This window comes from Corvus hawaiiensis, chromosome 1 (assembly GCF_020740725.1).
Source record: "Corvus hawaiiensis isolate bCorHaw1 chromosome 1, bCorHaw1.pri.cur, whole genome shotgun sequence".
Lineage (NCBI taxonomy): Eukaryota > Metazoa > Chordata > Aves > Passeriformes > Corvidae > Corvus > Corvus hawaiiensis.
The window spans coordinates 4533467-4558218 of record NC_063213.1 but is presented as its reverse complement, the minus strand read 5'-3'; the positions used below and the strand labels follow the sequence as shown (position 1 = coordinate 4558218).

Here is a 24752-nt window from a genome sequence, read left to right as displayed (position 1 = left end):
GACTGCAGTAATTTATATGCAATCCACGCTCAGAAGACCAAACACCTTCACAGCCACCACCACGGCACAGACTATATTCTGCTTTTTACATCAAAATTGCAGTGTCTCCAAAGGCCCTATTCACCTGCAGAACTCTCACTACTCTGGGGGTACATTTCACTGAAATGCTTTATAAATTGCTTCCTCTACCCCACCTGCATTTTATCCTTTCTTAAAATGAAATTAGGTTCTCATCTGATCAAAGTTCCTTGATTCAGCATACTGGAAGTTATTTAAGCCTAAGGAGGCTACTCAGCAGTTATTAACACTAACCAAGCATAATCAACATGGATATTAATCCATACCTTTATAATGAGTCATCCCCGGTGCCGAGTAATCCTTTTTTATTTATATATAGTATTAGCCAGAATCAGGGGGGCAGTTTTAAAGTACAAGTTCTCTTTGCAGGTAGGAAACTTGCTTTTTCTATTCCTGTACTTGAGTGGTATGGAACCATCCACATTCAATAAAAGCCACATATGGCTGTTTTCAGGCAAAGCAAGTACAAATTAAAGAATTAGACTACAAATGGATTTTCGTTATTCCATGTGAAGAAACAGCTGAGCTGGTAATCTCAAAATTTACTCTATATTTTAAGAGTTATGTTTTTTTCATCAGGAAACAAGTTAAATCCTTTAAAAGCACCAGTGCAAGGTTCATCTCTTTCCACAGGAGAATGTCTCTTTGTTCTGTGCTGAAGGACCTTCACAGCTCTTCAGTTAAAAAGAGAGCTCAACAAAAAAAAAAAAAAAAAAACCCCAAAAAACCAACAACAACAACAAAACAAAAACCCTTGAGGTTTACAGGAGACATGAAGCAGGAGGCAAGGCAGACCAGCTCAGTTAACACAGTGACATTTTGTCCCACAAATCATATACGTGCTAGGAAACTTGCGTCACATCTCCATCCAGGCCGCTGGCAGACACACCAGTGTTTGAAATGAGTAAAGGGGGGGCGGGGGACGGGAAAGTTAAAAAGAGAAACCATATGTTTGCAATATACACATCTCAGTGTACACTCCATCACATGCCAAAATGCCAACACAACCTTTCAGTGAGCAGGCGACATCCAGAAACTCAGTTTGCAGAGGGACAGGGGATAGAGAAGAAATTAAACATTTTTTCCAGATTTCTCCCCAAGTTCTGTCAGTTAACACGAGACAACACGTCTGTGCTCCTCCTCACACTCTGAGGCTGTGGGATGCGCGTCTCCAGCAGCAAGTTCTCCCAAGAGCAGAAGTGTATTTACATTCCCTTTTGTTCCCATCCCACCCTGCTCCCCAGTTACAAAGAGGCATTCGCTCCTATCCTTGATTGCTCAGGTCCAAATCCTTGCTTTGTGCCACCACAAAGCACCCCTTTGCAGGCTCTCAAAAGAAAAGGAAGTATTTCCTACACAGAGAAATGCAGTTCTCTTTCCCCAGGAAATGGGTGGCATGTTCTCCCCCTTCCACCCCACACACCTGTATCTCCTGCTCCTCAGGGAGGCTAAACATCCTCCTCCCCAGGGCACATATTCCAGGAGATTTAAAGGGTTGGTCTGAGGATTACATCTTCTCTGTCTTTACAGGTAGTTGGTCTCCTTCCTAAAGCACTGCTGCTCCCTCTGAGCAGAGGGAGAGGACAAAGCCTGATCCACAGAGCAACAGGGATTTCCAGAAGGATTTCCCCCACTCCACAGCTTTAGTTCCTTCCTACTTTTAAACAATGCTAAGAATTTAATCTCTTAAAACAGCATTTTCACAGACTCTCCCGCCCTCAACAGAAAACAAGCCTCCCGAGGAGGCAGAGATGGAAAGCCTGGGCATGACAGTGCTACGTCATTTAGAAACTTCAAATGAAAGCACTCCACAAAGATTACTCAAAGAATTAACCTCCTTCCTAAAACCCTCTGGCCGGGAGCCACCTCCTGCTTCATTCCGTGCCTCCGGAGGGTGAGACGGGAGGTACTGACCTTAGAGTCACCTGTGGCACCACCTCTGATGTGTCACACACTCGCCCTAGAGCAATATATCCCTCAAACACACCCCAACAAAATGGTCGAGATAGCCAATAAATCAGTACAGCGGGAGGCCTTTGGCAACTGGGCAGTTTAAAGGCAAGAGAGAGTGAAGAAGGAAAAAAAAAATGTTTAATGGAGAGAGCAAGGGCTGGGGCCTCGAGCTAAGGACAATGAATGAAAATGCACGGCAGCAGCAAAATTCCAGGATAAAAGGCTCATTCGGCGGCTCTACCAAGCCCTCCGTGCAGGGACCAAAGCAGCGCGGGGCTCCGAAACTGCTGAGAGGTGTGATCGCCCCAAAACGAACGGGGGTGCCCCAGAATGAGAGAGCCCACGCAAGCTCTGGAGTTCACTCCCGCTGACCACCTCACATTCCAGCACATCCAGATCACACCGTGATGGGAAGAAAAGCACCCCGAAAGCGTACCCCGTCCCGCTCACCCCGACACGAGACACAGACCCTGCCCAGAGGTGAGGGCAGAGGCCAGGGACGAGCCCCCCCTGCCAGGGAGGTGTCCCCGCGACCACCGCAATCCTCTCCTGGGATGGGGCAGACCCACATCACCTTCCATGGGCCCCACACACAGATGAGGAGGGGCAGCAGCCTCAGCAGGGGGCTCACACAGACCCTCACGCCCCTCAGAGTTCCCCGCAAGGCGGGGGGACAGATCCTCTCACATCCTTCCTACCTACGTGGCTGGAGAACTGGGCGGGGGGGGGTGGTCACACAGTCCCAGTCCGTGACGGGGTGTGTGCGACGGGACCCCTCCCAGCTGAGGGGTACCCCGACCCTCACACCCATCAGAGCGGGGGGACAAACCCCCCTCAGCTGAGGGGTCCCCCAGACCCTCACACAGCTCAGTGTGGGGGAACGGATCCTCCCACACCCTCACACGGCTGAAGGAGGGGGCAGCCACACAGTCCCACTCCTTTGCGGGGTATGTGACAGGATTCCCCTCAGCTGAGGGGAGTCGGACCCCCCCTTCCCTCAGCCGACTCACACCCCCACATCCGGGAGGCACCCTGCACCCCCCTCCCCCCCCAAACCCCGATGACCGCTCACCGATGACCTCCTGCAGCTCGTAGTCATCCTTGTTGATGGACCAGGGCAGCGCGCTGGACTCCTCGGCCATGGCCGCGCCGCGCCCGCCGCCCTCCGCGCCGCGAGGGGGAGCGTCCCAGAGGGGCGAGGGAGCGGAGAGGAGGCGCTGCGGTGTCCCGGCTGTCCCCGAACCCTGGCCGAGCCCGAGCCCCCTCCTCCTCCGCCTCCTCCTCTCCCGCCGCTACCGCCGGCCCAACTCCGGCCGCCGCCACCTCCTGCACCTGCCCATGCCCGGAGCGCCGCACGTCACCCGCGTGCGCCCCGCCCGCCACGGCGGGGAACCGCCCGCCGCCATCTTGAGCGTGGCTTGGCGACTCCCTGCCCGCCACCACAAGGCGACTACGCCACGGTTTGCTCGGTTATCACCACCGGCCTCAGGGGACGGGCCGGTAAGGAGGGATTCCAAAGAGAAGGGCGGAGGAGGAGTCCTTAAGGAAAGGGCGGAGATGCCACACACAAGATGGCGGCTGCAAACATCGTCCCCGCCCTCAAGCACAGGGCGGGAGCGGGTGCCGCTTAAGAGCGGCAACGATTGGCTGCCCGCTGCCAGATCCGCTGCTTCTATTGGTCGAGCGGCTGCCAATCATGTGCCGGCCTTTCCCGGGTCCCTGCGCCCGCGGGGCTGGGCCTGATCCTGCCGTGAGGCGATCCGGAGCCTGCGGGTGGCAGCGGAGCCCGGCCCAGGCGCTCCAGGGATGCACATTCCGCGTTTAAAAATAGTGTGTGGGTGTGAGGCATCAGGAGGCCTGGTATTCTCTCAGCCCCCGAGGACGGGCAGTTCTCCGCTCCACGCTGCAGTTCTAGTGTTCGTGGATATGTCCAACGCCCTCATGGAGATGTCCTGTGCGCTCATCCTATGGTTTAAGGCTTTGCACCCGGAGCTTTTTTATCTGGATGCATTCAGGTACATCTGGTGGTCATTGAGGAAAACAAATTAAAAAGAGTGAGGAATACAAGGCTGAGTGGCACCATGGACCCACAAAGGCTGATGTTTCTGTCTAATGTATATACATTTAAATTGCTTGTAGTTTGAGGATTTTTTTTTCCACCAACATAAAAAGAGAGAAAACAGCATCTCACTATTACAGTGCAGGACAGTAACCATCAGGAGAACCGACTTGGAATCTCAGTATCAGGTTTCATCCTTCTTTGCTGATCACTGTTCTTCTTGTGGCTTGATGGCAGGCTCTTCTGCGGGTCAAAGAGAACATCAGTTACATGTATTTTTAGTTTATTAAGACAAATTCCTGAGATGCCTCTGGTGAACCAGGCTTTGTGGAGGGCCACTGCCAAAGGCATAGTCTGACCACAGTGCTTTCACTTGAGCTCTAATGCAGGACACCAACTCCTTGCTTCTACTCTTTTCTGTGTCCCACAAAAAAGCCCCACAGCCCCATCTCGCTCGCTGCTGCGCAGGCACTCCAACACTGTCATAAGGCAGAACCTCCAACTGAAAAGCTGTTTGTTTTCCTGCTTGTCTGTGTTAAACATTCCCCTGCTGAGCAATTTTTAATATTTGCTAAATAGGCCTTAATTACTGCTTGGAACCATCTCTGTGATCTTTTAACCATGTTATAAAAGGAGTTTATATAGCAATTAAAAACAGGTTTTACCCCTAGAGCAGGCACCGGGGTAGCCAGTGTCATATTTCTGATAGCTAACAGCATGTTAAAAATGGATCTGAGCCAGGCACCACCAACAAAAAGAGACTTATACACTTAATTTTACCACTGCAGTTTTAAATCCAGAACCATCTTTTGGATTCTCTTATTCTGGGCTGAAAATCCTCTTCCTGAAGGCAATGCTAAAACTTACTGCTTTAGACCACTGGGGCAGGATTAGGCCCACAATGAGCCTTGTTCTTTAAGAATAACTACAGGCTTTGATCAAAATTAAAATTTAAAATGTGCACTGGCAAGACCACTAGTGGCCACGTGGGCATAGAGAGATGAGTGCTACATTTTAGTTTTCCAGCTCTGCAGTGAAAAATGCATTTCCATATTTTTAAACCCAAATCTCTCATTCACTCAGAGACTCCAGGTCTCATAAATTTTGCATTTTTTTTTTTAATGAAGTCAGCATTTTGAGTCTCTCAAAAGTCAGGGGTTGCTGTTGCACTCATTCATTCAGTAGGTTGTTCCAGCCTGAGTCTGGTGAGGGATGAAAACATGGAGCTGGATTCCACAAAGCTTTTATTCCTTAGCCAACTTCAGACCTCCAAGCTGTACCTTCTCCTCTTTCATCGCTTCTGCTCATCCTCTTTTTCCTGATTTGCGGTATTTCGCCTGTCTCGTGTAGGCTGTGAGCTCCTCAGGGCAGAGGCAGTGCCTCTATTTATAAAAGAGCTGTGAAGTGCTGCTGCTGAATCAAGTGCTCTGTTGTAATAACAAGAAATTTTAGTGGAAATCTGAAGTGGAAAAGCAGCTTCCTGGTGTATCCACCTCCACTCTGGACTAGGCTTTAGGGAAGACTGAGAGTGGAAAAACTTCAGATATCTTTCAGGTGGGAAGGCTGCAGCCTGAGAAAAAAAAAAAAATGCCCTGAGAAAAAAAAATTCCAGAGCTGGGTTTCCTGAATTTTTTTGACTTCCAGTAAAACACCACAGATCAGGGCAAGCAGGACTCTCCTCCTCCATTGATTCTGCAGCAGAATGGAGGCTGTCCCCTGACTCCTGCATTTCACTGATATCCTGGGGCTGGTGTTCCGCTGCCAAAGCCTTGGTACACCAGGCACACAATGCATGCTCTCACACAAAATGCTCCCCTTCTCAGAAGGCACATGGTTTCCTGCATTTCTGGGCCAACTACTTATTGTTTCAGTGAAACTTACTGGCACTATCCAGCTCTTTGCTTGGTTTTTCCATCCATGTAATATTGTAAAAATGATGCTTAATGCACACACTGGTGATTCTGATGTCCAGACATTGCTACCTTTAGTACCTGGAAAGGGTCTTTGATGGTGGATGGATTTTATCAGCAGGTCAAGGGAGGTGATTCTGCCCCTCTCCTCTACTCTGGTGAGACCTCACCTGCAGTGCTGCATCCAGCTCCAGGGTCCCAGCACAGGAAGGACATGGACCTGTTGGAGCAAGTGCAGGGGAGGCCACAAAGATGCTGGAGCACCTCTGCTATGAGGAGTTGGGTTTGTTCAGCCTGGAGAAGAGGAGGCTCAAGGGAGATCTTACTGGGTTTTTTTGGTACTTGAAGGGGGCCTGTAATAAAAATGGGAACAAACTTTTTAGCAGGGCATGTTGCAATGGGACAAGGGGGAGTGACTTTAAACTGAAGGATTGTCAGTTTAGATGAGATATCAGAAAGAAGTTTTTTATCACAAGGGTGGTGAGGCGCTGGCACAGGTTGCCCAGAGAGGTAATGGTAATGCCCCATTCCTGCAAATATTCAAGGTCAGGTTGGATGGGGCTCTGAGCAACCTGATGTCATTGAAAATGTCCCTGCTCATTGCAGGGAGGTTGGACTAGATGTCCTTTAAACGTCCCTTCCAACCCAAACTGTTTTATGATTCTATGATCATCATCACAGTTGTGAACATAAACTAACTTCATTTACACTTGGGTCATAGAAAACTAATTTAAACTCCCATTTGTGTATCGAGGCCCTGCAGATTTAATCTTTCTAGTCATGCAGCCTCTCAGATATATAATTGTCTTCTTGTTAGAGTTTAAGCCAAAGTTGCTCTTTCAGCAAAGCCACACAGAGGCATTTGCTGTCACAGTTCAGTGGTGTTCAGAGCCAGGGCATTTGTTGCCGTGTTTATGGTTTAAGGCTCTTTAAGGCACCATAAACCTCTGTGTGGAAGTGCAGTGGCTCCCAGGGCTGGTGCAAACAAAGGCAGTAATGTGCCTGTGGAGCTGCCTGGTACAGGCCTGGGCTGAGGGAAGCCCAACAATGCCCGTTTGATTGCCTTCAGAGCTGGGCAAGGCGCTGTCCTCGAGCAGAGTGCCTGACCTTGTTCCACTGCAGAATTTGCCCGCTGTTCTCTCTTCATGGAAACGCTTCCAGGTTTATTGAAGGGACCTTACTCTATCAAACTGCGGCTGATTACTTAACTAAGTACAAGGCAGTTTCCTCTCCAACAAACAAAGGCAGGCACTGCACTTGATCTCCAGGGGTTTCTCCTGGCAGCTTTGCTTTGGGTTTGGAGAAATGAGGTGAGGACCCTGCAGTGGAGGAAGCAGCAGTGATTTCAAACCCTCCAACTGGAGCAAGCTTTTAATAATAGTTGTTTTCAAACCACAAGCTAAATTCCAGTCTAAACCACACCGGCAGGTTTTCCTAAGTGATCCTGTGTGCTACCCTGTATCTCCACCCCGTCACGGAGCCATTTTAAATTCAGCTCTGAGGTCACTTTGAAGTCAAGTAGCTGAAGGCCCGGTTTTAACAGGTGAATTCTGGTTCTCACAGGGTGTTTACTGAAATCGGCTTTTGCTCTTCAAACACACTTCTCATCCCAACACTCTGCCTCTCAGTAGAAACTCTGTGCTGCTCTCTTACTTCCTCCATTGAAAATATCCCCCAGATTTTAAGCTCCAGGAAACAAGCAAAGAGTTTATGACCAAGACAAGTTTTTTTCTTCTTACTCTTTTCTGCTAAGTTTGTGATTTTTTTAGTACATAAATTGAAAGCCATTTAACCCTCTCTGTAACAAATTAAAGCTTTGCTGCCTCCTTCCAATCTAATATAAAATCAATGCCAGGCTTGAGAAATAATTATAACAAGATCTTGATTACCACATACCTGAATTACCATTTAATTATCAGCCCTTGCTCTGCTCTGGTTTACAATAATGCTTTCTTCATACCTCTTTGTCTTTACAGAAGCCAATGAAAGACACTTCACATGCCTGTACCTCTTTGCACCCTGGGAATGTCACAGCTTCTGAGGACAGAAAGGTTTTCCCACTGGCCTCTTCTGTGGAGGGTAAATCTCCATCATAAAGCATTTTCTAAGCAGCTGACCAGGACAGCGGATGAGAATGTGTTTCAGAGCATTTTCCCTGATTCTTGAACGTGCAAAATAAGCCTGCTGCAAGCAGCCAGACCCTGATGGACAAATGGACACACCTGGCCTGACTCTTCTGCAGCTGATGAAGGGTGGCCAAGGACTGTTGGTACTATGATGTAAAGCTTTGTGTGTGTATTTAAGACCATTCCAACATTTTATTACTCAACAAAACTCTTCTAGAAAAAAACTCAGTCTGGACATAACCCCTGAGAGACCCTTGGAAGGAAATTGGAGTATCCAGGGACACTTGGGACTTCTCTGCTGCAACAGCAAGTGGCAGGGAGGGTTGGCCATGGCAGGACTGAGCACAGAAAGCAGCTGTTTGGAGGTGATGCTGCTGCTCCCAGATGGTACAGCATGGATACTCTCTCAGCTGGGAGTGCTTGGACCCCAATTTACATCTGGCAAACCTTGAAGAAATCAAATAAAACTTCTTTTGTAACATTAGAGTGAAGTAAGAGGAGTTCTCTTAAGAGACACCCTAGGAATAGAAAGATAGGATTGAATAATATTTCATTCACTTCTTGTTGCCTGGAATAAAATTTGTGAGGGAATACTGTTCTTATCCTTGGCCAGTATCTTCTCAAACCCAGCAAAGCAGAGGGCAGACAAGGTTTATAGTTCACATTAGCAGATTCTAGTGACATAAGTTTACAATAATGGTCTAATAGTTCAGCGTAACAGTGACTCATGGCTTATTGCTGTGGCAATAGGAATGTAAAGAGATCTCATTTGAAAAAAAAATATATTTGGATAGTTCACATCCTTTCCTCCCTACTCATGAATTCCTGTGCCATTGACTGCTAGCTGCTAAAAATAGGATCCTTTTTGTGTATCTAAAGGAAAACCTAGTATCAGAGAGAGTGGGAGGGGACCAAGGCCCTTCCACACAGAGCCTTCAGGAAATATTTGTAATGAAAGCCCTGTGAGAGTGCAGGAATGTTTTTAAAAGATGGGAACAATCTAGGAAGGTATCTTGGAAGGAAGAAGGAGAGGAATTAATGAATGACAGCAGTTCCCAGCTTTGGTATTTTGCACCATAGGGGTGGGAGGTACAGGACCAAGCTGCAGCTTTGTCTTGGAGAAGCTGTTCCACTTCAGCAGCAGGAAGCTCCAGGGAACAGCCCAGGAACAGCCCTGTGGGCTGATGAGGAGCCAGAGAGGAGCCACAAGAGGAGAGACTTCGCTAGGAGTCATTTGAAGTTGTACAAGTCCCTTAAGGAGAGCAGCAGGAAGTAGGATCTGGAAAGACACGAGTAAGGTATCTGCAAAATAAATGGATTACCACCACCACTCCTTCGAAAAAGAAAAAACCCACATGGCACCTCAGAAACAAACCTCTGAAGTGTGAAATCATGTGGCAGGGAAAGCTGTCACAGAGAATCAGAAATTGATTTAATAGACACAAATTGACTGCTGCATAATTTGTGCAGATTGCTGCTGGCTGAGAGGGAGAGAGATCCACAGCTCTGGAGAGCTGAGCGCAGGCACCGCCTAGCAAAAGGTGTGGAAAGCAAAAATTTCATCGTTGGTAATAGTACGTGTACTGAATGTTTCCTCTTCAGTAGGGAACAATTAAAATCGATGGCAGGATGCAAGGTAACAAAAGGAAATGACTGATCAATATGCATGTCTTGGAGCTGAAGACAAGCGCGTCTGCCAAGAGCAGCATGCTGATGAGGCGAGATTCTGAGAGGGAACCTGAAAAGCTTCCACTCCTGATGCTCAAAAACACAACCCAGCTGAGCAGATGCCAGGTGCAGTGCTAGGAGAGGTGAAGGCACCGAGGAGGCAGGAGAATAACTGTTAGGAAAACCAGGGAATATTAATTTTAAGACTAAATAGATTTAAAGTAAAAAATGTGATGCTTCTCTTCTTTGCCTTTCTAAAGATCTCAAAAGCCCTTTAGTGATATTGAAAAATTATGGTCTTTACATACCTGGGCAAGCTTTTAGAGATATTTTAAGGCCAATGTCCAATTTATTCCTCTGCTGAAAGCACTTGAAATCTCATTTCCCTGTATATTTCGCTGGGGGGTCTCTGCCAAGTACTGCCAAAAATCAAACACTAAATCTTCTATGATTCAGTAGTTTTAAATCAGTCACCCAGATTTCTGAATACTTTAAAAAATGTTGCTGTAAAGCTGACTGCAGGGTCTGCCATGGCTCCAGTGGGACAGGGAAGAGCATGTGGAACTCCAGGTTTGTTTTCCCAGTTTTTCCCCTCCTAAATGGTATTTGTTTCTGAGGCAACAGTCCACAGACTGGCACATGAGCGGTTAAACACCTCAGGTCTTGCAGCTCATACATCTCATTCTGCTGACACAGACAGAAGGCAGACACAGCTGAAGATCAGAGCCAGAAAAATGCTGCAAAAACTTTGTGAAAGTTCACTTCATGGTAACCCCACATTTGCCTGAACATATTCCCTGTGAGTTCCTGACTAGCATCCTAAACAGTGGATAAAGACCTATTTTATCACCTCATGACTTGGATTTCATTATGAAACCAGAGAAGATGGGTAACATTGAGCCTTCACGTTCTCACTGGGGTTGGAGCAAAGGTTCTCCTCGTGGTCCTGCGTTGTGTCACCCCCTGCCTCCTCTGCAGAGCCCTCCTGCTCTCTTGGCAAAGGTGAATGAGCAGCCACTCCGCTTAGGAGCCAGCAGGACCCACGGCATCTTTCCCTGGAGGCTGGCACCCAGCCAGACATGCTGCTTCACCCTTTCCCTGCGGGAATGCATGGAAGGACAGAGCTGTGCAAAATCTGTCTGGTCCAGGAAAGGGTTTGGATGCTTGGCTGTTGAGGAAACGCTGGCATGCTCCTCCCAGTGCCTCTGTGCTCCAGCCATCTGCCACCTGCTTCCTCACTGGGGGTTCTCCGTGTTTGCTGGGAAGGGGAAGCTTGGAAGCTCAGGCTGGAATAGCTGTGCTGTCCTTGGGCTCAGCTGGACACATTGCACATTGTCCCGCTCTCCAAGGCAGTGGGAAGGTGTGTGGAAACAAGAGGAGGAAAAAGTTGCAAGCAACCTTTTTTAGAGAGCCATAGTTAAGTGTTGCAGAGCTAACACAGATATGTTCATTCCGTCCTTCCAGTCCATCCCCACCAAAACCCACCCTAAGCAAGACTAGGAATTGGGGAAATGGGAATCAAAACCCCTCCACTGGCTGTGAGGTAGGAGAAACTCCAGGTGCAGCTGATACAACCTTCATGCTCTGAACGGCAGGGATGCATCCCCTGCCTTTGTGGAAACCATCTATCCAGCTGAGATAGAAGGATCAGGCTGTCTGGTGGGCAAGGACAGCCCTGACCTCTGCCATGGCACGAGCAGCTTTATCACTGGGAACAGGAGGAAGGAAAGGCACTGCTAAGCTGGGTTCTGCTGCAGAACAGACAATGCATTGTTTGTAAGTCAGACTTTGAAACTGCTTAAGACTTAAACACAGCTTCAATTAATTAACCTTTTGCAGAGCAGCACAGCCTCAGAGTGAATACAACACTATTCAGTCCCCTGACTGCAGATTTTGTTGCAAAATAAACAAGTTTTTCCAGGGCTGGGCTTGATAGTGCTGATCAAGAGGTTGGATTGGGTTCAAAGTCATCTCAAAGTCCTAGTGGGGATATGGAAATGGTTGTAACACCTAGAGAAAATTATCTTTAGCGAAATATTTGTACACAGGACGTTGTAAAGCCCCAAATGGTCTGACAGAGGTGCTCTTTAATAAGCCTTATGAGCATGTTTCCCAGCAGTGTGAACCTTGTGGGGTTTGTTTTTTATTGCCTTATTAAGATCTGTTTCCAGGATGTTCAAGCAACATTTTTCCAGCTATTTTTTATGCATAATTAGACTTTCTTCCCTTGCTAATGTTATTCCGGTAAATGTGCCCTCTGGACCAAGCACTGCCTCCCTCATGGTAACACAACTCTTGTCACGTTGGTGAAAATGAAGGATGGAATTTGATCCATCGAGGTCAATACTTGACCTCTCACCCTCTCTTTTTAAAGCTAAGAACATTCTGCAGCAGTTTCACCAGATAGATGCTGTCCTCCAGTACATGAGGAAATGGCACCAACATTCTTGCACCAAAGTAAAACTGGGAGTATTTCTTCAGTATAAGGGGAATGACAGCTGAAAAAGAGCCACTGCAGCTGGACCCCTCAACCCCACCTGAATCAGAGCTCAGGCTCAAATACGGGCAAGAATCATTAACTGCTCCAAACCACGGAACAGGGGAGTGTGTGAAGATGTACTGGGAGTGATGGGATGCCAGCACTTCCAGGGAATGGAACGCTCCTGGCAGGCTGCTCTTGCCAGCAGTTTCCATCTAGAATAATGTATCCAGGGATGGTTTGCACACTACTGTCCATATGTTCATAGCAGCCATAGCAGAGACACGACTTCATATGCTCTATAGGGAACGTGGCCCTGCAAGTGGCTTAGTGTATGGCCCCTCCCATTGGGAAAAGCAGCTCGGCCTTGACCTCCAGGAATTCCTTCCAACCAACCTTCCGTGATTCAGTGATCCTTCGTCTTTTCGTGTAGCAGGGCCTTGGCCCGACAGCTGCTGGGTTTGTAAGTTATTTCCCTGGCTGGGAACGACTGCGAGCCAAAGGAAATAAAGCTGGCAGAATCCCCCGGATCCCTGCGCTGTAATAATCCCTGCTGGGGCCTCCAGAAAGGGTGTGGAACAGGAGCAGCATCCCAGCAGAGCCCTGGCTCCATCCCCTCCAGCCTCATGGGCACCAGGGCTGAAGAAATCCAGGATGGCAACACAGATCACAAACCCATAAACAAGACCTGGAGGGGAACCACGTGTCTGAAGTACAATTCCTTGATAAATTTTCCTCCTGGCATGACATAACTCTATTTCTCTCTCTCCCAGGCACAGCCAACCACCCCCTCTGGTGAAGTTACGAAGCCAAAATTTTAAAAGAAAATAAAGAACTGTCCCATATCATTCTTCACTTACACTTCAAGACACAGTTTTATTCTTCAATGCCCACAAAGCAGATTCAGCCTGCTGGGTTCTCATTCTTTATTTTAAAATGTTTTCACAAGTAGCAAAAGTTTGGGTTTTTGAGGAGAAAAACAGACACATTGTCTATTTTCAGAATGCCTATAAACACAGATGCTTTCCCCCTTTTTATCAGGACACAAAATTAATATAAATATATGTCTATATATAAAAATAAATGATTTGGCACTAACAGATTCAACTAAGACCATTTCAATGGGGGACAGAGACAAAATAGAAAAAAACCTGTAACATCACCAATTTTATAAATCTCTTTTTTAAAGGTTTTCAAAAATTTTGACCTTCCACTGAGCATGAAAGAGGGCAGGAGAACCCCAAATGCCACTGAAATGGGCAAATGGTTCACAACAACTACATTTTGTATCATTCACAATGTCACACTTCAAGTTATTGTGACAAGATATGAAAGTGTCAGAAGTGCATGAACTCTGGGGTTTACATAGAAGAGGATACATATTTAAAGTATATTTTATATTTTAGGGCTGTTACTTCACTTTACCCCAAAATAATTATTTTAGCCTGTAAGATAAATAGTAACTTGTAATAAAGCAACAGACCCATAACAGTAAGACCTTCCCAGCATCCAAGCCAAGCAGAGAGAAGGGCCAGGGCACCACAAGCAGAGTGGTAACAAGATCCCAACATTTTTCACCATTAACTGGAATATGGCATTTATCTATTGGAAGTCAGAAAATTTAGAAATTCAGCTCCTGCGTTTGCTTTCCCATCCAGAACCGGCACCTTCCCTGTTGGGCGATCACCAAATCATCTATTACAAACATCATCATTTTTCCTGCTGTTATTTTCCCCTCATTTGCAACACGCCAAGTCCCAAACCATCAGGACTCAGAAGACATCGCACGAGGTTCAAACTGCCAAAATTCTCGCTGTTTTTGGTGTACCTTGCTCAGAAGGGGAGCGAGGGGGAGAAGAGACCCCACTTGTCTTTTTACCATACCAGACAGGGGTCAGTGCCCTGCTGGACCATCCCGACCGTGTCTCCCCATTCCACCCGCAATTCCCTCGCAGGGTGCCAGCGTGGGCCATGGCCTCCCTCTAGCGTCCAGAGCACGGGCTCCTCTGCCTCAGCTCCCCCTGAACGAGCCACCAGAGCCTTTCCAGCTCTCCAGGCAGGAGGAATCTGGTTCGGTCCTGCGAGTAATGACCCATAATTGATGTTTATAGACTCTCCAGAGTATGAGAATTCACCGAGCCCTCCGAGCGCCTGGGGATCAAGCAGCCTTGTGAAGCTCTTCTATAATTAACATTTAATGATTATGCAGAAAGCCCGAGGCAAGCAGCTGTCTCCACTTCTGCAGGAGAGGCCCCAGGGCAATAGGACATGAAGACAAACTATTCAGAAACCCCTCATCAACTTAATGTTCCTCCTCCCGTGCCCACAGACTTCTCACTTATTCTAGCAAGACATGAAGGTGCAAATGTCACCTTGGCACGATGGCAGCAGTTATTTTTGTAGAACAAACACCCAGCTCATGGGTCTATCCACAAATGGCTCCCACTGCCAACGCGATGTGCCTGAAAGAGCTTCACCATGCTCAGGTCAAGGGCTGCTGCTGTCAGCCGGGAGGAACCAGCAGCAGCACCTGGACAGGATTTGGCAGCATCCCTGGTAAGGGATCATTCACTGACAGGGAGCATGAGGGAGGGGCGGGAGCACATTTCTGTCTGTGCTTCAGCCCTGGTAATGCTTTAAAACAAAACTAAAATTGAAAAAAAAAAAATCACATCCAGATGCAACCCTAAAAATGTAAACTAGTAAAACATTAAGCTGTAAAATCAACATGAGTCAGTGGCTGAAGTAATGTACAAAAGGGCAGAGTTCAAGCAACTGCGGACACATAAGCAGGATTCCTCTCTTCCCCAATTTAAAAAGTAAATATTTACTGATAATCTGTTTAATACACCAGTGGATCACTTTAAACACTCCTTTGGGCAGAACTCCTGACCTCCACCCTGGAGCACTGATGAGATCCACTAGTCACGGGCAGGATTCAAGGCCAAGTCTAACAAGCAGAGCAGTCTTGACGTTGCCCCGAGCCTTAGTCACAGAAATACAGTAATTATTGTGGCAGTTAATTAAATTAGGCTCTTTCCTATTAATATAACATTCGCCTCCATATTTTAAACAGCCCAAATGTCAATTTAATACACTCCTTATTCAGTGTTTAGCCCTGTGCCTCTGAGGCATCCCAAAAGCTGCTATGTTTAGGAAGGCTTTTAAAGGTGAAAGAATTTAAGATCCGGACCCACTTAGGTGCAGACCTCGGTCAAGTCAATGAGCAACAGCAGGCCCTGATTTGTGTAGTAAGGACAGTCACTGAAAAGATGTATTTTAAGACTGAATTTCTCCTGAAGGAGAAGTAAAAATTTAGTAATATCTGGGAATATTAAATGCTGGTATAAGGTCACTGAATCAAATGTAACCTGAAGAGAGACAGACCTGTCCAACGTGGTACAATTCCCACCAAGCCTCGATGTTACTGTAGCTTTTAAAACATTGACAAAGCCTGCAGTTTGAGGCTCTGAGGTCTTGCTAATGCTTGCAACAGAGTCTTCCTGTATCAGACACTCTTTAAATGTGTATTTTCAGTATTTTTAGTGAAAGTGCTTACTCCACAGATGCTGGATGCTGCTGCTCACTGACTTAACCTGGAACACCCACAGAGTTGCTTTATTTCCCCTCGGAGTTGTGAAGGAGTGTTGGAGAAAGTTCTTTGTTCCCAGTCACAGGCTCCAAGCAAAGATCCAGGTTCTGAAGTGGTGGAAGACCCTGTGTCAATGACACCCCTGGTCCGAAGGCATAGCCAGGACAGGTTACAAGAGCACCCAGCTCTCAGGACTTTGCATCAGGGCAGCATGAGGGATTTTGCCAGTCTCGTCCAGAACCATTTTTTGGTGCAAGGATTGGTGTAGTCACAAATCGTAATGAACCGTAAGATACTCGGAAACTCGTTCTTCATGGATTTGTACTTGACTGGAATCAGCCGTTTGTGACGAGCACCTGAAAGAGAGGTCACACAGGCAGAGGGTTACACAGAGTCACAGGCAGATCACGCACCCACTCCCTCCCCACCACAGCACACACATCACAAGATCCAGGTTTGCTCCTGATTGTGCATCACCTGAGTATATTGCAACCAACTCTCACCCTGGAGAGGAAGTGTCTGAATCCTGAATTACTCAGGCTGCAGATGTTCCCTGACAAATCCCCCTGCTAACATGCACTGCTGGTTTTGAGACACCACGAGATGAGAATACCCTCCCTGTGACTGCTGCTGCTTGAAGGAGCAGCTCTTCTACAGAGGAATTTCTCCACAGGGACACCTGCCACCACCTGCACTGTGCCCAGCACAAGTGATGAACTGAGACTGGGATGAGACAAATAACCAAGATTTCATAACTGCAGCAGATGCTGGAGTAATGCATGGAGCTCCCAGAGCCTGTAACCAAACCCTGCTGTGCATTAGTAACACCCCACACAAACAGCTAATGCTGTGACTTCTCTAAGCCTGTACTTCCACCCCTGTTCTCATTGGCAGAGCTCAGGTCATTCCATACATTAGAACTTTTCCTGTTCTAATGGAAGGTGTAATGCCCACAAGAAACTGGTGAGGAACTAAAAGGACTTTTCTACAAATCTTGATGACTGGGGGCTGATACAATGTCCTGGGGGTGTTCAATGGATTAAGTGATATCATATGAAATTAGTGTGTCAAGGAAGATGAAGTGAATTCCTGTCTCTGCCACCAGCTTCCAGCCTAACCTCTGGCATGTCATTTATAATATCATGTCAGATGCCTCTAGAAAAGACTTTACATCCAGATACTCTTCCCAATTCTACAGATCCTCTGTACTATTAGGCTGGGCTGCACTTACTCCCCAGCAACACAGACAACTGTAGAACAACTAGTGGCTAGAGAAGAGCAATCAGAACAGACTCAGCAGAAGTAAATTGGTGGCTTTTCAATTCAGAACAAAATATGTAAAAAATTTCCCAACCAAGTTGAACATTCATTCCATATTTTGTTTACCTATCCACAGGGATCTCTACAAGAATCATAGAATAGAATGGGTTGGGTTGGAATGGGCCTTAAAGATCATGTAGTTCCAACCCCCCTGCTATAGGCAGGGACACTTTCCACTAGACCCAGTTGCTCAGAGCCCCACCCAGCCTGCCCTTGAAATCTGCACGTTCATTACCTGTCACCTAATTCCCAGCTTTACTCACATCCTGGATTTATTATACTACTTGTCTCTTTAGCAGCAAATTTTCCTGTATGGATCTGGAAGCCCTTCACAAGCCTGACATGCAGCTCTGACATTTCTGGAGCAGGCAGCATTATCCCACCGACAGCTGGAGCAGTGCAGCACAGGCAGCTTCTCGCTCACGGCCACGTGAGGAAGGTCAAGAGCAGGGCAAGGGACTGAGCCCAAGCCCCTGCCTGCACAAACAAGTTATGAAGCCCCTGTTAGTTCCAGTGGTACAGTGCCCACTGGCGTCAGCTGAAGCTTTAGATGTCACTGTAATAAAAATGATAATGTGCAATTGTAAATGGGATATTTGTGTGACCTTACCTGGGGAAAGACTAAGAGCAAATTTGGTCTGGAAATCACACTCATTGCTTTCCAGGTAGTCATCTGAAACGACAACCACCATCCTCCGGCACCTGGAGATGAAGCAGGGGAGGGAAAAAATAAAATGTCAAAGGAGATGGTTCTCATTCCCACAAATAGAAGCATGTACTGCTCTGAATTGCTCTAGTGGAGAAGGACCTGGCTGTGTTCCAGCAGGAATTAACTGCAGAGCAGGAACAACTGACAGATACAGTGATGTTACACAGAAAAACCTGATTACAGATAAACACTCATATACCAAGAAGTGAGAAAACAGTAAGTCCAGACTGTCTGTGTAACCTTTATGTGATCCTGTGTCTGTATAAGACACACAAGGCAAAGAAAAGCCATTGAACGTAAGTAGCGTCACCACAGTGGCACCTTCCTCGTGAACACAATGAAGGGACACATTGGGGAACGCCTGAGTTGTCCTTCTTCAGACAAGAGCATAAAACAAACCCCATGAAGACATCCTTGTGGATTTTTTCTGTTTCACTGGCACCACACTACAGACATCACTGTAAAATGAATGTAATGTTCCACTACACTCACAGCTGGCCCCAACAGCCACGGTTCACTTACCTCCTCTCTATAAGCTCTCCGCTGATGGACCACACACAGGTTCCTGGCAAGACATCCCGATCAAATACACAGAGCTTCAGTTTGAACTCTGTTTGCTCCAGCTCCCTGATCATCTCCTGGACAAACTGGAGGTCTTTCTGACAGTAGCAGATGAAGGCATCAAATATCTCTGTTCCATTCCCTGAAACCATTAAAAATGTAGCTGTCATCTTCTACTATAAATGAAGTTCACTTCTGTAGTGAACTTTCAAGAGCTCCCACAGACTTTAACTCAGAATTAGGAGTCTGACAGAAAAGCTCTGGCCAAACTTGCAAAGTTAATGCAAAAATGCAAAGGTAATTTAGCATTTTATTAGATGAGCTGCCCTTCAGCCCAGACTCCAGTCCTTAACAGGGCTGGCAGGAGGTAACACACATCACTGCCCTGACTGCTTTCACTGGCCAGGCTACTTCCCCACGTTGCCTGGCAGGGGTCAGGGAAAGGGAGCTGAGATGCAGACAGGCAAAATTTGTGGAGGCAATACCATCCAGCCACAGGGAGTCTGGGAAGAGCTGGAGGGAGCAGAGTACCCCAAGACATGCAACTCAGAGACCCAACACTCTGGGATTTCACTGAGAGTTTCACATCTAAAATACCCTCATGGCTCTGGGTTCTTTTTCTCTAGTTCAGGTCACAGAGATTCAAACTTCCCAACCAAAACACTTCCTCATCCAGCAGTGTCCTGCCATCTGCTGTCCCTGGAGCTATGGGGTGAGCCTTGAAATTTGGGACCTGTCATTTTTACAGCTAAGATGTCAAACCTGGGTACCTGAAGTCATATCCTAATGGGCCTGTTTTCTAATTACATTAATGGCTGGCAGCTCTTGTTTATTTAGCAGTTATCCAAATATTAAAGTGCTGCATTTTAAGGGCAATGTCTCTCATAATTAAGTGCTTTAATACTGCTGGATAGTTTCCAACTGTGTTATTTTTTTTTCCATATCAGTGTCACTACAGATATATTCAATTTTTTATGCCGGTTAAAGCCTACCACAGTGAAAAAATAGGTCAGGCTCTAAAAGCTGCTGAGGAAAGTATCAACCCAGCAGGCAGATCCAACCCAGGAAGCATCCAGTGAAGCAGAAGGGGAATGTCTGCCAGGTCAGTCAAACTGAGGGTACTGCTGCAGGGGCACGGCGCTAACTTGGGGGTCACGTCAGGCAAAGCTGCTGTGTACAAACACCAGAATATTTGTCAGTGGACTTTTGAGGAGGGTTAGTGATGTCCACACATGCAGCAAAGGTGGCCACCCAAAGTCAGACTGGCCAGCACACATGTATGCACACGTGGCTGCACATGCAGGGCTGCACACACACAGAACTCGTTTCCTCTCTCCACCCACTGCACACCCAGTCCTACCTCAAACCCACTTCCTTTTCATTCAAGGTGGTTCCACCTGCCAAAGACAGGGCAGGGAAACCACCTCTGACATTCTTTCCCCTGGACTCCCACCCCCTGAGGTTTCAGCAGCTGCTGCTCTGGACCAGGCTGGGCTAAGGGACATATTTCTGGGAAGTCTCCTCCCATGTGTGTCCAGTGGCTCTGTGGCAGCCTGTTCCTGGGTGAAGTGTTCCCCAGGGTTGCTTTCCCTCTGTGCTCAAAAGAAACAGAAAAAATGAAGATGCCCAGTGACTGCCAGCTAAAGCATTCTGGCCTGGGTTATGAAAAGTTGTGGGAATAATAAAAGCAAAAAAAAGGTTTTCCACACTTCCCATGGGGAAGGCGATTCCAACATGAGGTATCAGGCAACCATGGAAGCATGGGCTCTTACCATATGGATCATCCCTGATGGTGATGCCCATCAGTTCCGATGTCTTCGGCATGCTGCTGTCCACTGCTGGCACTTGGAGAGGCTGGTTAGCCTCTTCCTGCTTCCTCTGCAAGTACTTCTTACAGTCCTCCTCTGCAAAAACACACAACCAGGGCAAGAGGCTTCTGTGATGTGGGTTTACACTGCTGGAGTTCATTAAAACAGGAATAGCTATTTCATGGATCAGGGATGCTAGAGGGAAACCCTGTCTGGTTTTTTTGGTATGTAGAATTTCTCTCACCTCTTTCTGAACCTCTTGATGCTGCCTCCACCACCTCCTCTAGCAATTAATTCCTGAAAATCACTCTTGATTTTTAGAGAAGTACTTTCTTCTACTTGTTTTACTCCTCCTCCTCCCCTTAGTGCTACTATATCCCAGTACACCTTTAACAGCAGGCATAAGGTACAGAGCAGGTCCCAACTCTGCTGTCTGCTCTCACTGTTCTGCACTTTGGAGTATTTGAAATCACAAAATAGTTGGGGAGGATTTCCAATTAGAGGTTTTCATGGTGTTGGTCCTTATGCCCATGTAAAAAGCCATAAGACAAGAGGAAATGGCCTCAGGTTGTACCAGGGCAGGTTTAGATTGGATATTAGGGAACAATTCTTCACTGAAAGGGTGGTCAGGCATTGAACAGGCTGCCCAGGGCAATGGTGGAGTCAACATCCCTCGAGGAATTTAAAAGATGTGTAGATGTGGCACTTGCGGACATGGTTTAGAGGCGGCCTTGGCAGTGCTGGGTTAATGATCCTGGAGGCCTTTTCCAGCCTTAGCAATTGTCTGTAGACACACAGGAGCTGATTCACGCTCCCAGCCTTTGCCAGCCAGGACAACTGCAGGTGACACTGACTATCCACACTCACCACATACAGCAGGACCACGTAAAATGTTAAGGAGCTCCTAAAGCAGCTTTTATGTTGTTGAGCAATAGGGACCCTCTTATCCTAGGCAGAGTAGATGTGTACCCCACTCTGAGATAACTGATGGGCAAAGACCCGTCACAGTCACTGCTGTGAGCTTCCCAATCAGGTCAGTGATGGGCACAGATCTATTACAAACAGACTTGGTTTAAAAATAAATTATACATCTAAATATGAAGTCTTTGGGGAAGTGACAAGAAACTCTGCAGCCTCTGCTACACTGCAATTACAGAAGAACTGAAAATAAAAGGAGATTTGAAATCAGGAATTAAGAAAAAGATGAAAACCCCCGAGAGCCTTTGCCTTTACCTAAGATTAAAAAAAAAAAAAAAAACAAAACCAACAAGTGTTAATCAGGAAAGTACTGATCACTCAGAGGGTTCAGCTGGCACAGCTGCAGAGCTCACTGGTGCAACAGCAGAGTAAACGACCCCTTGGAAGTGCAGGATTCTGGTGGGAGCCCAGTGAGTCCTCCTGTAACACAACCTGGCCTGAGCAGGTCTGCAGGAGGCCCAGTTGTACACAAAGATGCCCCTGGCATCAGGAAATACTGTGCACAAGAGTACATGAAACCATTCCTTTCCTTTCCAAGTGTAAATATCTCTGACTTCTGCAAGAGCTCGCAGCACCAGCAACAGGTCACAGGCCCTCAGTGCAATCCTCAGCCAAAAATAATGAAGTGGAACAGTCACACTGGTCAGGCTGAGGGTCCATCTGCCCCAAGCCTCATCCTGTCTCAAGCACTGCACAAAACCAGGTGTCTAGGGGGGAATATAAGAATAAAATAAGCTTGCAGAGATATTTCCCTAAAATATATAAGTATGTCCCTAAAATCTATCTTTTAGGTATAATCTACAATCTATTTTTGTAATCTATCTTTTGGACTATTCACAGTTAAGCAATCTCCTGAGCCACAGACAGTATTTTTGTTGATCAGCCCTTAGTGGGCCCCCCTTCCAAGAATTTACCTGTCTCCTCTTTATCAGCGTGACCCAACTCTGGGAAAAACTTGTGATTTTCCTGCAGCCCAGGCTCCTCCCACTCCTGCTGGAGTCTATTCCAGGTCTGAAAAAGCCCACCCACCACACTCCCTTCCAGTGGGACAGGTCCTGAGCTCAGGGCCAGAAGCAGCCTAGGTGATCTCAACATCTTGTGAAGCCCCAGATCTTTTCCACAGCTAGAAGCTCCCCCAAATTTACTCGGAACCTCTGATCAGCGGATCATAAAGCACGCTGATGCTTTTGTCTTTCCCAAAACCTGGCTTTCAGACTTTGATCTTAAATAGGAAGAACCACAAGAACAAAGGGAAGTCCTCCATCGCTTCTTGGTCAGGCTCTCTACAGAAATGGATTTCTACATCTTCCTTTACCTCCGTGAGTAACAGGAAATGAAATTTATTACTTCCTCATCGCTAACGCAGTAAGCTCTATTATACAACACAGGCCTTCAGGGAATTCTCTGGCTTTGGAAATCCTTTGGCAAAAAAATTTCCATTCTGATGACAGCTGGGTTCCCTCTGAATTTCTCTGATCATAAAGAATATAAAGAGCCTAAAAAATTATCAGAACAGCTCAAGGACCTTTTTTCTTCTCATTGACCTGTCTCAACTTTTTCAGTTTGCATGGAATTTTTTTCCCTGACATTATCCAGTTCCACACATCTCTCATCTCCCCCAGCAAACATCTTCCTATCACACTTTATCCACACATCGTAATTTTCACATTGTCTGGTGTCAGTGCAATCTGTCTCCTGGCTAACCTGGCCAAAAGCATCTTTTGACACACAGAAACTTTTTTATTGACGGTTTGGGATAAGACAGGGCTCCAGGTCACTTTGCAGGGCTCACGGTTAGCAGGAACACCACACACTTCTCTCCTGGAAGCCAGGTGAAACTCCTGTGAATCACAGAACGGTTTGGGTTGGAAAGTACCTTACAGGTCATCTCATTCTGACCCCCTGCCACGGGCAGGGACACCTTCCACTATCCCAGGTTGCTCCACAAGCCCCGTCCAACCTGGTCTTGAACGCTTCCAGGGATGGGGCAGCCACAGCTTCTCTGGGCAACCTGTTCCATTGTCTCACCACCCTCACTAGGAAGAATTTCTTCCTAATCTCTTATCTAATATCTAATCTCCTAATATCTAATGTAAATCTCTCCTCTTTTAGTTTAAAACCATTCCCCTTTATCCTATCACTATCTGCCCATGCAAACAAGTCCCTCTCCCAGTTTTTATAAGCCCCCTTCAGGCACTGGAAGGGGCTCTAAGGTCTCCCTGGAGCCTTCTCTTCTCCAAGAACACCCCCAGCTCTCTCAGCCTGTCTCCATAGCACAGGTGCTCCAGCCTTTGGAGCATCTTTGTGGCCATCGTGAGAACACCGAGGATGTCACTCCATAATCTGGAAAGGGCTTTTCTTCTTGAGAAGGATTTTTTTTTAACATCACCTACACGGACAGAGCAGCAAAGACCGACACGAACAGCATCCCGTCCCTCCCCAGGCATCAAGGAAGCAGCACCGAAGGCAGGCTCCCGTAGCAGCGCCGGGATTCCCCGGGCTATCCCAGCTCCCCCCGTCCCCAGCGCCTCACCCACGCTGCCGGCCAGGTCCGTCAGAATATCGTCGCGACCCAAGCGGCGCAGCACATCGAGGAGCTGCCCCACAGTGGCCCCGCCGGGGCAGCGTCCCGGCCATTCCTCCAGCAGCGTGGCCGTGGGGTCGGGCAGCCCCTCCAGCCGCCGGATCTCCAGGAAGCTGCATCCCAGCGCCTCCGCCAGCGCCGTCCAGTCCGCGGCCACGGCCGCCCGCGGGTTGAGGTAGAGCCCGAGGCGGCGGCGGACGCCGTAGTTCAGCGCTACCATGGGCACGGCGTGCAGGTCCAGCGGCGGGACGGGGCTGGGGCTGGGGCTGCAGCTGCGAACGGGGTCCGATGGGGCCGTGGCCATGACCGGGCCGCGCTCCGAACTTCCCCTTCCCGGCACTTTCGCTTCACGGCTCGCCCCGCCTCTCCACCGCCCCCGCGGCGCCGTCTCCGCCCGCCCTCAGCGTGCGGGGCCGGACGGGCGGCATGGGGGTAGTGCGGCCGGCAGGACCAGCGAAGCGATGCTTCCCCTGTGCTCGGCACCTCGAGTGCTGTGTCCGGCTCTGCGCTCAAGTCAGGAAGGGCATTGACGGGCTGGAGCGGGTCCAGAGAAGGGAACGGAGCTGGGGAAGGGTCCGGAGCACAAGTCCTGTGAGGAGCGGCCGAGGGAGCTGGGGGTGTTCAGTCTGGAGAAAAGGAAGCCCAGGGGACACGTTATCACTCTCTAAAACTCCCTCCTGTCAGGAGGGTGTAGCCAGGTGCACATCGGCCTCTTCTCTCAGGCAATAAATGACAGGACAAGATGACAGAGTCTTAAACTGTGCCGGGGAAGTTTAGGTTGGACATCAGGAAGAATTTCCTCACTGAAAGAGTGACTACATTGGAATGGGCTTCCCCAGAGAGGTGGTGGAGTCACTGTCCCTGGAGGTGTTTAAGGAAAGACTGGACGTGGCACTCAGTGCCACAGTCAGTTGACAAGGTGGTGTT

At 47.8% G+C, this 24752-nt stretch overlaps 2 protein-coding genes across 2 annotated transcripts in view; both read right to left on the bottom strand.

Annotated features, from left to right (window-relative positions):
- Positions 1-3311, bottom strand: part of OXSR1 (oxidative stress responsive kinase 1) — an 83517-nt gene extending 80206 nt beyond the window's left edge. The window contains exon 1 of the mRNA XM_048317884.1: positions 3104-3311. Within this exon, the coding sequence (XP_048173841.1) occupies positions 3104-3173 (70 nt within the window). The 5' untranslated portion in view covers positions 3174-3311. The remainder of the gene's footprint in view (positions 1-3103) is intronic.
- A 9813-nt stretch (positions 3312-13124) lies between these two features.
- On the bottom strand, positions 13125-24655 carry MYD88 (MYD88 innate immune signal transduction adaptor). The gene is made up of 5 exons (XM_048316943.1): positions 23775-24655; positions 20228-20359; positions 18417-18597; positions 17796-17887; positions 13125-16221 (listed from the first exon to the last, which is right to left on the bottom strand). Exons 1-5 carry the CDS (start codon positions 24127-24129, stop codon positions 16067-16069), a joined length of 915 nt encoding a protein of 304 aa, XP_048172900.1. The 5' UTR covers positions 24130-24655; the 3' UTR covers positions 13125-16066.
- Positions 24656-24752: the final 97 nt, after the last annotated feature.

Coding starts and splice junctions, on each gene's coding strand:
- MYD88 (XM_048316943.1), bottom strand. CDS start 24,129: ATGGCCACGGCCCCATCGGACCCCGTTCGCAGCTGCAGCCCCAGCCCC. Junction 18,598..20,227: donor CATCAGGGATGATCCATATG/GTAAGAGCCCAT, acceptor TAATGGTTTCAG/GGAATGGAACAGAGATATTT. Junction 17,888..18,416: donor GGAGAGCTTATAGAGAGGAG/GTAAGTGAACCG, acceptor CTTCATCTCCAG/GTGCCGGAGGATGGTGGTTG.